Source organism: Prorops nasuta, unplaced genomic scaffold, assembly GCF_024137725.1.
Source record: "Prorops nasuta isolate Cenicafe-Biocafe unplaced genomic scaffold, Cenicafe_Pnas_1.2 PNAS00008, whole genome shotgun sequence".
In the NCBI taxonomy this organism is placed as follows: domain Eukaryota; kingdom Metazoa; phylum Arthropoda; class Insecta; order Hymenoptera; family Bethylidae; genus Prorops; species Prorops nasuta.
Window position 1 is genome coordinate 522,413 of NW_027116805.1, and position 16,464 is coordinate 538,876.

Genomic DNA, 16,464 nt, shown 5'->3' on the forward strand with positions numbered 1-16,464 from the left:
TTTGAAATGATAATAGAAAGCTAAGAGTGAAAAAAGCATGGAGTCTATCAATATTCAAACTTTTGCAGCAGTTGTGCTCTCACTTTCGTATACAACTAGAATTTCCCTCTGTTTGGGAAAACTGCAGGAATTCTTTTTTGTTTATTTGCTACATTTTTATCAACAGCTATACGTGATACGCAGGGATTTATTTGCAGTGATAAATAATTTAAGTATCGTCTTCGACCGAGAGGAAAATGATAAAATAAAAATATAGGTAACGTCAGCAATGCAAGCGAGGTGTTAATTTCAATAGAGGAGCTTTTATCAGTTAAATTGAAGAAGGATAGGAGTTGTGGTAAAAGTTTAATGTAATTAGACAGGAGAGACGATTGTTGGTATTAACGACCAGTACAAGGGGGTGGCTAGCTCGATCGTTCGGTACAATAATAATAATGATAAAGTGGTGAGCAACGAAAGCAGGTCAAGGCCGATAATATTTCATCGTCATCCCTGTTTCAATCTCCTATATTGCTCTCATTTTTAATTTTAGATTACCGATATACTTTGAAAAAAAAAATATATATACCATTAAAACGAAAACTCAAATTTTTATGAAATTGAAATATTTTTAAAAGTAATTCCTATTCGCAAGATTTTTCAGAGGCGAGTATTGGAACGAATATATGGCCAAACAATATTTATCTTAGAAGAATGCTTAGCGCCTCGAGACAAGAATACTTTTCTTTTTCGAGCAAGCAATTGGTCTTCTCGCGATTGAAAAATTACCAACGCGAGTGAAACATAACAATCCGTTTTGCAAATTGTATTTTTGCTCTGTCCTTGAATAATTTATGCGATTCATCAAGGTCGAAGAGGATTGAGGGGGGATGTGTTTTATGTCCCGATTCCCAGTTGCATCGAGCGCAAAAACGAATGCATCGCTTATGGATAAGGAGAAGCAGGGACTCGAGGTCAGACAAGAGTATCGTGAACCGAACCGGGTGCAATCGTGTATTCTTCAAATTTAATTCCAAATGCGAACCATATTTTGGACAACGATAAAAATACGTCAACGGTACACTTTGTTTTACAATCAAACGTAATAATTGCTGGTAGGCATCGTATAAAATGTTCTTGAGATAAATGGACAATGTACAGAAACCATAGCAAGTTCCGCGGGCACTCTCAAAATACGTTCTGTATATTCTTAAAGTTTAATCGTTCAAAATCCGAAATATTAAAAACAACTGTACACACGAGTATTCACTCAAAATTATAACAAACATTGAAAATACATTGCAAGATCGCCCAAATATTAATACTAAAAAAATGCATGTGGTAAAGAAAAAAATGTGAAAAAAAAAAGAGTATGAGAAAGATAAAGCACCGATTGGTTTTGAATCGCGTGCAAATTTTTAGAGGATTAACACAGAAGACTAACGCGTTACGTTATACTGTCACTTTTGAAGAACGATATCAGAAACGCAGCCTGCGAGATAAAAAAAAGTAAACACAGCCGCGCAAAAATGCTCAAGAGTCACGCAAAGATCCGTCACGGGAATAAGAGCGCATTGCAGCAAAGGAAATAGCAAGTAATGACACCTTTTCCCTCTTTGCACGCACACGCCAGAGAAGTGTGTGACAAGTTTTTTGCTCGGTAAACATTCGAAGAGTAAAAGCTTGGGGAGAAGAGCAAAATAAATGACTAAACTCTCACAATTACACGTTTACAAAAGAACGGTCGAAGGACTATTGATACAGAAAGTAAATAGTTCCATGAACAAAATAAATAACGTAGAGTCGAACCTATTCTCACAACAGCAATGTCGTTATACATTCGATCTCTCCGAATACCAAGAAAATAACTATATATATATATCAATCATAACATCACTCGCATCCAAACCGATCACGTGTCCCGAGCAAAGAGATTTTTTCTAGCCGTACCAACTCTCGACACTGAAAAAACTTTACCAAAACAAAAATTACGTTACGCCGTCGTCACTTTGGATAACTGACTAAATACGAAAATCGGGTAAAGAAAAAAACTGGCGAGTAAATTTTACACTATAGCGCGAAGATAATTTTGGAAAAATGATTGGATCAGATTCGACGACAGTTTGCAATATTTACGGGTCGACGAATTCACAATAAAACACAGCAGAAAGCGCGAGGAAAAGTTACGACGAGGCGTTTGTCGCACGCGAGAAGTTGCACTGGATGCGACGAAGCTGACTCTGCTGAGCCGAAAAAGCAGAAGGCCTGTCTGTCTGCTGCGCTGGTCTCTTGGCTCGGATTGTGTGGAGCGCGCGGCGAAATATGTAAGCGTGGCGCGTGGCGCGTGCGCGTGTCAGCCTCTCGAGAGTCGCAAGTGCCGCACAAAAGTCACGCGAGTGAATACAGGTGAGCGCAATGACACGTTTATTATTATCCGAAGCACACGCGTCCGTTTGATCTTCTTCACTGGGTAGAAACTTAGGAGGGAGGCGGGAATGGATAGGGAAGGGGGGAGGGGGAGAGGAGAAAATGATAAGGAAGAAAGTGGGAGAGTGATAAAAGAGGGAGTGGGGGAGAAAAAGACGGAAAATGCTGGAGACTCACCGAGACTCGGTGACTGAGTGACTGACTGACTGACTGACTAACTAACTCGGATGCACGGCACGACGCTGAAGGCGACTGGCAGACGGCAGCCGGCCGGTCTGTTTCGTTGCACGCGAGAGAAAGAGAGAGAGGGAGTTAGTGGGTAACGAAAAGTGGGAGAAGGAGAAAAGGGTGAGAGTAAATGGTGGGGAGACGGAGGAAGAAACTAGAGAGGTGGGGCTGTGTATGCTGGTAGAAAAGGAGGGAAAACGGTGCACGGTATAGCGTGGATACAGCCCGATATGCAACGCTCCGTTTCCACTTACGCTTTCCTCGCAGTCTCTCCCGCTCGCCTCGGAGCTCACGCTATCGATACTCCATATTTTCTTGCTCGAGAAAGAAAAACAGAAGCGTGCGTTACGTGTATAACGATGGATATAGATTTAAGATGTTGGAGTATGGCATCAGGATTCATGCTGATGCGGTAAATCTCAAGCAAAATGGTATGCACGGTATCAGAAACGTTCGTGGAACCAATTTGCCGCGTCTCAGGAACGTTTTTGACGTTACGCGCGTTATATCGGACTAGAACCTTCGTTTTAAGTGTTAGCGTGACGAAACGTAACGCAAATGTTCCAACTTTTTTTGCAAACAGTCATAAATCGGTAGAAATGTGCAGCGCGACGAATCACCGTTGGAAACGGGTATCCGTATTACTGAATGTTCCGTAGGAAGGACCGTGGATTGGTGGGGGAGGGGGAGGGGTAGAGGGGATTGGGATTAGCATTGGGGAGCGATACAAGGTTAAAGAGGAAAAGAGAGAAAGGAGATACTTGCAGCTGACGCGCTTAGGAGTCAAGTTCTAGTCCACGGTCGAAATGGGATAGCATATATGTATCCCCCCCCCCTTCCTCTTGTGTCTCCCTCTCTATCTCTCTCGATCTTCCTGCTCATCTTGTGCAATCACAATCCATACCTGCCTTCCTCGACCATAGGAAGAGGAGAATGAGTATCCTAGAGAGAGAGAGAGAGAGTGTAATCTCCCTCGCACAACTCCCCCCAACGAGATATTCAACGTGCATCCTCAGGCTTGTATATGGTGATTTTATCAGGTGCGACGGACCTGCATGATGCAAAAATGATTCACGAATCTCTCGATGATTCAAGCCTGTTTATTAGTATCCACTTCCTACGTAAAAAATGCCAGCATTAATTTTCTAAGCTCCGCTGCTTAAGCATACGGATCAAGCATACCATGAATAAAACTTTCGATATACGTTTGTACCATGGTCTTGCCTCTCCGTGTCTCATTTACGGACAATTTTGCTAGAAACAACTGTACACTCTTTTTCTATCTTTATTGTACACATATATAATATATATACATATACCATATAAAGTTTGCATTTAAAAACAGCTTTGGATGAATTTACAGTTTTTGCTGGATTTTTTCGCAATAATATAGCATAGAAGCGTGGAATGTGGATTCTCGTAACAGTACTCAAGAGTATCCACGTTTAAAAGAGAAACCTTGGGCTAGAGTCATTTGTTTCCGCATATAATCAATGCACAGCTGAAAGGATCCAGCTTGAGAGGTAAAATAGTAGAAAAAGAGTTTGCACTGGTGGCTCTCCTAGTAAAGAATTTCAGCAGCAGCAGCAGCGGTGGAAGGAACGGGTCGATGTGGTGTGGTGCACATTGGTAGAATTCGGAGAGCCTGCGGCGCACCTGTTTTAGGGTCTAGGAGAGTGGCATAGCCTTGCTCTTTTTTCTGGACCGTTGTTCTTCGACCAGCTTGATTTTGAGGAAGTCCTCAAGTTTTTGTGTTGCGCCGACTGGACAACGGGCAATGTTTTGCCCATATGCCAGCGAGCCGGGTTTACATGGCTTGCAGCAACAAACCCACACACTCTCCCTCTTCGCCGAATAACAGAGTGTGCGAAAACATTCGACACGAGTCTTTATTCCGGTGTTCTGCCTCGTAGTGCCGTGTGCGCGTGCGCGTGCGAGCACACACACACACACACACACACTCGCTTCCAAGTGGTTGTCAAGGTTAGCCACCTACTCGGGACTCCAAGCCCGTGCAAGCTGATGCATTTAAGTCGAGTTGCCTGCTACAACGCCCATGTGGAAGTGTGTCGGTGTACACCAGCAGGAAACCTAATGTTATTCCCATGGATTATACACTAAAATAATCCCTTTGACCAGAGACAACTTCAAATTCTCGCCACCATTCCGCACAGTTTTCAGAATTCACCTCCCAGTTTTATTCGTTATACCTTAACTAAAAAATAAAAAGAATATATATATATATATATATATAAGAAAATTGCACAGCGTTAAATTTGACAAATATTCGTGCTTGGCAAAGCTCGTTTAACAGAGGTAAAAAAATGTTGTTGCAAGGTCAATGTCACTAGTGGAAAGATTACTGCAGCCCGACCTTTGCCAAACAAGGCTCGTTACTATCGAATCTCTAACTATAAGACAGCATACTTCCTGAGCTAGTTTTTGTGGGAGTGCCAACACAGAGGGAGGGAAGGCCAACTGGATTCGACGAGATTTCCTTTAAATCAACGTTAAAAGGCTTTCTCTTTCTCTTGCACTCTGTTCACGCCAAAATTCGACACCTTTTCGCGTCGAACCAAATAAATCCTCCAAACGATCATATTTACGAGCTGCTTTCGTTAATATCTGAGCATCGTAAATATATATAGGTGTAGGTATAGATTTAGCGTTCGTTAATCCATCAATATCATTGAGCAGTAGGTCATCTTTAATAATAGGTTTATATACCATCTATCATGCACGTATACAAGCTTTGCATACTGCTGTATAATTAATATCATAGCTGGTAGTAGGAAAATTATTCAAAGCACTTAAATTCCATTTCTACATAGGAGGCGTCACGGTTTTGTAATTCACAAAAATTCCCTCTACAATTTTGCCATTATTGGAGATGTTGCGTCATTTTTACTAGCAGATTTATACTCCGCTATCACAAATATAATTTACAAGTTGTACAGAATGAATGCAGCTGATGGCATTCAAATTTCTCTTGCCAGAATGAATAAATTTACTACGCGAGTCTTAAAATACGGAAGAGATGGTAAAAAGTCGCTGTATGTATGCGAAGAAGTTTGAATGAATGTATAAGGAAACGGAGAGAGAGAGAGAAGCACCGATGCAGCTGTTACGTCTGGACTGGGCTGTACAATGCAAAATTTGGGTCCTAACTCCGAAGCAAAATCCAATCAGAGCTGCTATTGTTCCGTTGTGAAAGCAGCCAATTTCCATCGAGTAATGAGAGACATAGAAAACCCTACTGTTTCTTAGAATACACAAAGCTACAAGAAAGGGACCAAGGGCTTATTTTTGCATCGTCAAAAAAGTAACAATTATTCTTTTCTCAATTTTAAGAGAAGGAATTTTTACAAGCATGGAAACGTCCCTTTTTTTCCCACGCAGCTTTCAATGTCAATGCAGCGTTGGGATTTTGCTTTCCAGCGAGTTCCTGAAAATTGCGCAACGTGCGTCGATTGCGCTGTGCAAATAATGTTTATTTGTCAAAAGTGGCAAAGATGATGAATGAAACGTAGGTGGAAGAGAATGAGAGAATGCGTTTATGGTTAGGAGAATCCCCAAGGACAATCTGTGTAGAAACAGAGAGTATGGCTATATATCAATGCCGTACTCTTATTTACATCTTAAAAACGTCTTAAAGTGTCTTAATTGATTTACAATAAAGAATTGATTCATGAGAATGAAATTGAAAATTTTATTTCGAGCAAAAAGTTTACTCCCACGCCATGAAAACCTTTCTTTTACGATATATCAATTACAGTTTAATTAAAATTTACTTCAAAGAGCTATAGCGTATTTACCCCAGCCCTAATAAGCTACTTTCTTAAAGAAGCGCTAGAATATTTGAGAATGGCCGATATCAGCGAGAAACCTATTTCGTCCGACGTACTTTATTCTCCGTGGTGCTTTCCGTAGAAAAAGCCAAGAAAACCTTGGCCTGGTTGAAAGAATATCAGTGTTAAATAGCCATACGACAGGAAAGTAATGAAATAGCAAAATTACTTTCCGGCAAATAAAAATAATTTCCAAATGCAATCAACGGTTTTATTGCCAGCGATTAGGATTGGAAGGTGTGCTGCTCTCGTGACTCTTCGCCAGCTTTTATCACTTTTGCCAAAGAAAAGTAGTTTATCAGAGGCCACGACGCTCGATCCAGGGCTCTTCAGAATTTACGGTGCATCGTTGCACGATGCCAAATGGCAAGGTGTTTGCTCTTCGCTTCGTATCACAATCCATGGTGAAGTAACGGATTATTAAGTAGTTATTTTCTTGATAAACATATCTGAGAAGGTATCAAGAGAGTCGGGCTACTCACGTGACAAAGGAATATAAAACTATGGCATCTAAGCTGGAAGTAAGGAAGGAGGCAGTCGATAAGAAGCATATCGTGCGCAACTCACCTGAAACATAAAACGAAAATACCATTAATGCATAAGGTTTCGTGCAAAATCCAGTAATTACATGGATGGATTGTTTGCCTTAAAAGGCCTGTAAAATCTTTGCTGCTATTCAGCTTCGAAATTTTCCCGGGGAAATTCGCGCTTGACCCAATTCCACCAGCAAGTAGCTGTTATCTGAGCATATACCACTAGCAGCTAGCACCACTGGCTCCCAGGAGGAGGGGAGGACCTTCGAAGCACGAATTGCATTTGGTGCTGAAATTGCACGAGAAACCTTGACATTCCCACAAGATCTATAAACGAAAGCTTGTCGCGTCAAACTTATCCGCAGGCAAAGTCTACACTCACATATATATATATATAATAGTTGAAAAAAAAGCTCGCAATACTTTGCCTGTAATTTCCGTTGGTTTAAACAAAACAATAGGCTAGATTTGTACGCGTACACAATTTATCTGCTATACTTATATGTATACATACACACGTATATTTAAAGATTTATCTAGATGAGGGTCCCGCATGCCGCTCGATCGCGAATCAGGCAAGTTTCGGCGTTTTTTGTTTATGGAAATAGAGTCGGAGGACGCGAGTCTAGCCCCTATTTTGTTACTTTGGACGCAGAATTTGGAAATGGGTTAGAGAAAATTTCACGTTTGCGTGGTATAATATGGGCCATTAAATTAGGTGAGCCAGGTGAAATGGTTGGAATGTGGTGGAAGAGAGCTAGCTCGCGGGCTTGGTGAATGCATGGTCACGGGAAGGGCACTGCTGCTGCTTTAGCTACATGTGTGTGTGTGTGTAGTTGTAGCGTTCATCAGGGTGCAGCTGAGCTTCCGCGAGACGGGGAGACTCGGAAATGCACCTGGCTTCTCCGCAAGGGGAGAATAGACGAGAGAGACGAGAGCGAGCGAAATACGCAAAAGAAATAAGTGGGTTAGTAGGTGAACCGTGCTAAACAGCAGCAGCGCACAGGAGTGTCCCGACATTGACCCATATGTCTGCCACGTGTATTCAGCTCTGCTCCTCTTCCCCCTCCCTTCTCTCTCTCTCTCTCTCTCTCTCTCTTTCTCTTCACAGCATCCCCCACCCCATTCACCTATGCAACTATTTATCTTCCAGCGATACGAACGTGTGCGTCCTTCGGAGATTGCACGGCCACGATCGAACTTGGAAATTCGTACTATTTGCCCTCCGCTATTGCGTCTTCGACTCTCGTGGCCCAACCCCGACATCCTCATCGGCGCCAAACGGTCCCGTACGAACCACGATCGATCCCCCCTCCTCTCATCCACGACAATAGATTCGCCTCCTTTCAGCCTTTCAGCCTTTCAGCCGCATCTCCCTGCACTTTTCACACTTCCAACTCGAGCGAACGGCAAAAAGCACAGCCAAAGCTCAACAGTCTCCTCTGTAGATACCAATTTTCACGCAAGATTATTTTTCAACCATTTTTTTTTTATGCAATACATCGAATTTTGTTTCGAGAAGAATTTTTTTCTGTTTTCGTCATTTTTAGGGTTCTTGTTAAAGCGAGAAGAAATGTATATATATATATATATATATATATATATAAAACAGGTGAAACAAATAATTTCGTAGAGAGAGGATACTATTTGAAATGTAACTTTGCAATAGTACAATGGTTAATTTTTGTTACGTGATTATAGACAATCGCTTCTTTTTTACAACAAAAAAAAAACGTTGAATCTCTTTGCAGCAAAAATTATTTGCATTTATTATAATTTTTACAGTTCCCATTTGAGCGAGAGCAAATTAGAGCCGTTAAGTGCCGAGAGTGCAGCTAAAACGAACAAGCTCATAGATAGCTGATAGAATTTCAAATGACTCGTCAGCATGCATCCAACGACTGATCATGGTGGATTATAATCCGGTACGTTGGTAGCGTGATCCTTCTCACATTACTACATATATGTATATATATATATATATATAGGGTATACGTCAGTTAAAACGCCCCAGAACAGAGTCGTAAAAAGACGCATATTTCTGTCCCTATATACTATTGAAATTATTAAAATTGTCGTTAGGACTTTTCCGAATAGAAATAATAATACGTTTCTCTCTCTCGCTCTCTATATATAAAAGGTCTTATGTAAAATTTTAATACTTCTTGTAGTTATATAGATATATATTTATCTTGTACTTCCGCTCTGGAACGTTTCGACCGTCGGACCCTGTACATGTATATGCAATACGCGTAAAAAAGGGAGGAAGCAGCTTGTAGAACGCGAGATTCGTGCATGGAACGCATTAAAATTGGTGAAAATATAAGCGAGAAAAATGTAACAACGGCTGCTCCTCCTCCTATTAGCGGGATGACCTTGAGGAGGACAACGATAAGAGATTGTTTCGTAATGCGATCCGCGTGCGTAGACGCATAACGCATAGTCGAGTGCGTGTCGCGCGCGGGGCGTTGCAACCTTGCGGAAATATAAATAGAAACGGGAGGAAAGAGAAAGATGGGAGAAAAAAAGAGGCGAGAGAAACGAACGCGCGAGCGAGCACTAGCGAGTAGCGAATAGCGAGTCAGTCATACTCGGCGTGTTTTTCTCACGGATCCGCAGCCTTTCCACGACGACTACGACATCCTCCGAGCGAGCAACGCGCCGCGCCGTTCTGCTCCAAAGCTGCCTCTTTTCCTTTTATTATATTTCTGGCCAAAAAAACTCGTCCTCTCAATCGATCGAGCCCTAATAACAATTTAAACCCGGCTACACAACTTCATTCTAACCGGTATATATTTAACTTTAAAGTATACAAATCCTACCTTTCTCACTAATTTCAACACACTCTCAACTTTCAGACACTCAAACTCTGCTTCAATTTCAGTACAGTCGCAGACATTTTTTCAATTTAAAACTAACAAAATTATTTTGTTTATAATTCAATGATTTATGACGAAATATAATCAAAAACAGTGGGGGAGGACATGAAATATTTCATAGGTCTATATATAGTCTTACAATAGTAGTCTTTTATATTTTATATACATACATGTATATATATATATATATATATATATAGAGAGAGAGAGAGAGAGAGAGTTTTTAGGTTAGATATTCTGACGCAAGCTTTTGATAACGCGGTAAAAGTATAATATTTTTAGTGGCGACAGTTGAGTATCGTCGCACGCAAACAATACTCCTGTTTGGGAGAATGAATGAAGCCACGAATGAAGAGAGAATTATCAGTTTGAAGCGTGCGACCGACAGAGAGATAAGTACGACAGGACGGTGTGGAAACAGTGCAGCGACTTCCTATACGGTCGCCAAGTTTGCCATATCCGCGCGTAATAGCAGGGTTTGTCATGAGGAGGCCGATTGTGCATAGCTAGTACATTGTCACTGGTGCTTGTCACGAGAGAGAAGCGGAGAGATACAAAATTTCCGCTAAAAACAATTTGATTGTCAATCTAAGCACCCCAGTCGTTGATATCCATGCTTCGAGTGTTAACACAGTCTCTTATCGCATAATACAAGTTTTATCACATACCAGCTAAATTCAATATTTTTAACGATGACACATCTGTGAACACTATCTTTGGATGTTGCGCTGGTCAAGCATGCGCTTCTCAAAAAAAATTTACACGCTGGTTACTCGTACTTCAACCACTGATGCAATTTCTATTATTGATTTATTAGCAGACTCCTTTTCCTTTCTTAAATCTTAATAACCTCTGTGAGAGAATATTATTTGAGGAGATAGATAAGCGAATTTCCGTAGCTTATATTATGCTGGTTAAAGCAGTTGGACACCTACGCTTTGAAGGATAAACTGTAGAAAATCATCGGAATAATAGGAATATCCTTGAACGTATGGCATTAAAAACCGCTGGTTCGCGCTAGTGAACCTTTTAATTGCTACCAGCACACACGGCCGTAACTCTTATATATGTATGCTATCATGCACGCTGAATTCTTACCACAGCACTTATCAGCGCTAGTTTAATTAACCAGGGTAAGCACTGCGACGATCTCGTTCAAGGCAAGCAAAGAACTTGCAAATTAATTCATTCTTTTCAAATGATGAATCATGTATTAAACATTACTTTGCTTATACTATTTTCGGTTTTTGTATCACGAACTATACAAATTCAAGTTGGTTTAGGGCACCTTCCTTCGACATATTACAAGCATATTCGTTTGTTGACATTCCACTCTTCTTGACTCCATCGCCGTCCACACTCCACAGTCTATGGACGAAAGCGACTTGAACTTGAAAAAAACTCACTCATCGCTGTGGTTGCTCTTACGGAAAAATTCTGAACTAAGTTGTATCATCTGAGAGGTCAAGCTTTCTCCAAAATGTTTCGTATTAAATGTTTAAATAAACCGTATATGAGATTAATACGATGCTTAAAAACTTTAGTTTATTTATTAGTCTTCGCTTCACATTAGTCAATGCTAAAGTAGGTAATAAAAAGAAAAAGCACTTTAATAATCGAAAGTTTATGCCATAATTGCATCTCGATTACAGTGAATCGGATCTTGGATAATGCCAACGACAAACTCGGGGTTGACATATACATATTGAGTATTTTTTTTAATTAGATATAATATTTGATGAACTGATTCTTAAAATGAAAGTTTTTTACTGTAGCAAATGTGTGATAGATGGATAAATGGTACAAGTTTGGTACCTAGAATTTATTAGATTTGTTTACTAATAAGGAGGAAAGAGAGAGATTATGAAGAACAGATAGAGCAGTTTCTTCGCCGGTGTTTCATTTATAAACAGACAGCGAATCATGAATTATCGGTAAAGTGCAAGTCGAAGAGAGTACAGATTCGAGCCTTGTCCTTGAGCTTATATGATAGTATATGTAAGAGGAAAGCTTTCAAATAAACAATATATAATTCAAAGGAAATATTTTCTAACAAATCGTATATAGAAGAGTTTTACGAAACTGAATCTTATATCGCATTTAACTCAGACCGTGTCCAAACTAAATAATTCGCAGCAACGGCTTAGATATGGCTAATGTGAGTAAAGTTCTACCAAAACTTTTGATTTAAATTTCGAAGCTAAAAACACTTTTTCAATATTCTCCGAGAATAAAACTTGTCAAGATGCGTGAAAGATATTTAGTGGAGATATTCGACAAATTGCAAACTGGAAACGAAACTAATCTTTAAGATAGTTTATAACTACCAAACAATGCGTTAAATTATTTTTGCTTGCTTGCAATAGTCGTGTAGGATAGGCTTACTGAATTCCCGACAGGTGTCGCCACGTTACGATACTCGATTCCACTTGCTTGGACCAACCATAGTACAAAGTAATACAAAATACCAGACCTCTAATAACTCTCTCACGTGTTACTGTCAAAATTGTATGCCTTACTTGCAACTTTGTCTCTTCGGATGATAAGGAAACGTGTCGTAAAACTTATGAACAGCGATATAATTCATAATAAAATGTTAAGGATGACTAGGTCAATACAAAAATTCACCACTGTGGTATCGTTTGATATGTCTGCATAGTAAACTTGATGGAATATTAATAGCACGTGAAAATAGCTTCATGCAGTAGCAGAGACCTTATAAGATGCTTATATATAGCTTTTCTTTGATATTTTTCCTCTCTATCTGACTCCCCATGTGCGTACGCGCGCGCGCGCTTGTTTGTGTGTGTGCAGATAATACACAGAGACGATGTAGTAGGAGAAAAGGGTACAGTCCAAGCTAAAAGTGGGCTGCGTGACATAGATTACTTTGCGAATAGTAGTCATTACAATATAAACACTTGTTAGGATAATTCTGGATGAAGAGGAGCCTAACGACAATCGACAAAGATCATTAGGAGAGGATGCTTTAGAGGAATCTCACTCGAATGACACAAATGCGGTCACTGAACTAGTTCCGTTTCGACCCTGACACTGCCATTGCCCCCAGGCCGTGATTTGTGTCAAAGATTCAATATTGCCGCTGTTTACTTGTGTGCACGTGTACTCACCCCTCTCACTCGACTCCATATCGTAACGATGCCTGTGACAGTTTTCAAATTACCGAGCACAACACGAGTATTGAGCGAGTACACGTGGAAAGTTACTCGTGGATTTCGGCTCCCCCTTGCTCAAATTCACCACGGTATAAACATGGCCGGCCGCTCTCTTGTCACAATCACTGTGGGGTCGTTGAACCTTTCCAAATTTACACAACAATCCCACTAAGGATTAAAAGTAAACTAGGTTTTTTCTAATGTACGTAAAAAACTGTGGCTAACTATAATTTTGTAGGTGGGACCTAAAAATAGACCCTGAATTCGGCGATTGTTTTGACTAACAGTGTAGTTCTCAACCTACTCACATTCGGCGCCACTCATCACACACATCACCTACATTTTTCTCCCCCTCCCGTTTTTTTCCCCCTATTTACCTCTCCGGCATAAGCTCAAGTTACGGTAAACGGCGGGAATTTGGTACCCCTACCGTAACTGTGTTATACCTGGTTATACCTTATGTAACACGAATGAAGCTTATCAGGGTGGGGGTACCGAATTCCCGCGATCTACCATCATGGACCACAGGACTGGTCAGCTGGTGCATTATTTTACAATTTGTTGACATATGAAGTTTGGAGATTAAATTTAAAATGCCTCTATTTACAAATTTGTAAAAGACGTCGAATAAACATTAAAATATAACCTATTTTCAACCCCTCTGATACAGTCTGAGAATCATATAAGTGAACGGTTTTCATTCTTAATAACAATGGTTGGTTAAATCATACAGATATACTATTTAATCTTTATTAATATTGTAATATATATATATTAATTTATTTTTTGAAATCTGTATGTCTTATTTATTCTTAAAGTATGACTAAAAACGAGAAAAATAACTTAATTAATTTTAATTCATACCTATTTAATCTTATAACAAATAAATTTTTACATGTAGCCATAAAGTTGTAATTATTAGCTTGATTAAAGAATCAGTATATATATATATATTTATACAAACAATACAATTTATACAATAAACCACAGAAGATTCATGAAACAATTACGAAGCGATTAAAAAATACTTTTATAATATTAAAGGTTATGTTTGGAATGAGCAAATTGACAGTGATAGTTTAAGACTTAAATACAGGTAACTTCTAAATCAATCTAATTAATTCATTAAAACATCTTTTTAAATGTTAAAATAATATTCTTAAATATTTTTATACTTTTTCAGGTATTTATTATTGAAAATAAATATGAGAAGAGCCATACTATCAATTATTTCAACTTTTGTTTTATTAAGATGTATTACATACTAAAACCTTGGTGTCAAATCAGTCTTAGACTCATGTCCAGAATCAAAATTAAATATGTTTGTGTCACCATTATCACCTTATTAATACTTGATTTTTTTGGAGCATTCACACATGTATTTGAGGTTAGCTATAAAGATAATTTTGCTTATCCATACGAAGGCCAAGTTCACTTGTTGACTGAAGCATTAAAGCATAAAAGAAAACCAGCTATACCTCCTATTAATGAATACAATTATACTTTTCTATTAAATAATGCAGAAAGATGTTCAGAGAGTGGCATTAATAATTATCGTGTGATATATTTGATAAAATCAGCTCTAGATCATTTTGACAGAAGACTGGCTATAAGAAACTCATGGGGATTTGAAAAAAGATTTTTCGATGTACCATCTAAAACATTCTTTATATTAGGCATATCTGTAAATAATGAAGAGCTAGAAGCTAAGATAAAAGTAGAATCGTCAAAATATAAAGATATCATTCAAGCCAATTTTATTGACTCCTATTACAATAATACAATAAAAACTATGATGGGCTTTAAGTGGTTAGTTAATTATTGTTCTAATTCGAAATTTTTTATGTTTGTTGATGATGATATGTATATTTCAGTAAGGAATGTTTTAAGATTTATAAGAAATCCTGCAAATTATCCTGACTATCTTAGAGAGCCTAAAAAACTTATAATGAGTAAAAGAGAAATCAAGGAATCAGATTTCATTGAAAAAGCTAGCTTAACTAATGATTCTATAAATGTTATTTTTAAAAATAGTGAGATACCAAGTTTCTTGACTAAACAAGATGTTACTGGTATAAAACAATCTGTAAACGTAAAACACAATATGAATGTGTCAAGTATTAGGAATTTTAAGCAATCTGTAATCAAAAGAAACAAGAGACAAATATATGATATGGAACTACCTGAGGATATCAGATTATTCGCCGGTTACGTGTTTGTCTCTTCGCCTCATAGACATAAATCTTCCAAGTGGTATGTTTCATTAGAAGAATATCCATATGACCAATGGCCTCCCTATGTTACTGCAGGGGCATATATTTTATCTAAGGATGCTCTTATAGACTTGTTTTATACCAGCTTTTATACAAAGCATTTTAAATTTGATGATATATACCTAGGACTTTTATCACAAAAAGCAGATATTGAACCATTTCACTGTGAAGAATTTCATTTTTATAAAAAAGATTACACAAAACATAATTATAAATATGTGATATCATCTCATGGATATGGAGATCCAAATGAGCTCTTAAGAGTATGGAATGAGCAAAAAGCTCTTGGAAATGCATAAATCTTTCAACTTGATAGACAATCTCATAGTATTATCTGTACATTAATATAAGTCATATCAAAATATGGTAGAAAATTGTATTGTAGTTTACATTTCTTCTTAAACCTATTCTTTTCTTGAAAATATATATTAGCAAAGTTCAATGCTAATAACACCATAATAGAATTTTATTAGGTCAAATTTATTAATAGAACTTAAGGTTAACACAATCTTAGCTAATATCAATTTATCTCATTTTAATCTACATTACAATACTTAGCTTGGTCTTCCTCTTAAGTAATTGCTAAGCTGAGGTCCGATTATAGTTTGGTTTATTAATTTGGCCAATTGTCAGACTTCATGTATATATTGATATGTGCATGTTTTAGGCATTGTACGTATTGCTAAAAAATAAAGCTATTTTATAAATAATATAGCTTTTAATTGATACTATCTTAGATAAAACATCTAATTTAACAATATTAATAGAGCCATTACGCTTTATTTATAAATTATACAAAAATATATTATACAGTATTAAAGTAGTTCTTGAAAATGCTATTTTTTAATTTTGACAATGGTAGCCTCAATATCTAATCCAAAAAAACAGAAAAAAAACATCTGCAAAGTATTTGCTCCTAAAAAAAGATCCACCAGATGCCCTAAGCCACTCATTCTTTTCCATTTAAATAATATAAGGTTTTGATGGACTTTTGTAAATTAGGTTTAGATTTTTCATATGTATTACCTTAAAGATTTGTTAAACCGTATAAAACTGCCAAGAATAAATACTAGCATTTGTAGAAACTTTGAGCAAATATTCTTTTATATATATACATAAAG

General features: G+C 38.1%; 2 protein-coding genes across 5 annotated transcripts in view; one reads left to right on the plus strand and one right to left on the minus strand.

Moving 5' to 3' along the window:
* usp (ultraspiracle) overlaps positions 1-2,571 on the minus strand; it is a 41,998-nt gene extending 39,427 nt beyond the window's left edge. The window contains exon 1 of the mRNA XM_066730228.1: positions 1,789-2,571. The gene's annotated coding sequence lies outside the window, so the exon portion shown is untranslated. The remainder of the gene's footprint in view (positions 1-1,788) is intronic.
* Positions 2,572-13,049: 10,478 nt separating this feature from the next.
* Positions 13,050-15,642, plus strand: brn (beta-1,3-galactosyltransferase brn). 4 transcript variants are annotated; one of them, XM_066730223.1, is made up of 3 exons: positions 13,050-13,251; positions 13,309-14,166; positions 14,254-15,642. In XM_066730223.1, the coding sequence occupies exon 3, from the start codon at positions 14,323-14,325 to the stop codon at positions 15,640-15,642; it is 1,320 nt and encodes a 439-aa protein (XP_066586320.1). In that variant the 5' UTR covers positions 13,050-13,251; positions 13,309-14,166; positions 14,254-14,322. The 4 variants fall into 4 exon arrangements, with proteins under 4 accessions (XP_066586320.1, XP_066586324.1, XP_066586323.1 ...); XM_066730226.1 differs by lacking the exon at positions 13,050-13,251 and having other exon boundaries at positions 13,616-13,785; positions 14,115-14,166; XM_066730225.1 differs by lacking the exon at positions 13,050-13,251 and having other exon boundaries at positions 13,618-13,785; positions 13,972-14,166.
* Positions 15,643-16,464: the final 822 nt, after the last annotated feature.

Excerpts from the sequence above, each read along its gene's own strand:
- brn (XM_066730223.1), top strand. The coding sequence starts at position 14,323 with ATGTATTACATACTAAAACCTTGGTGTCAAATCAGTCTTAGACTCATG.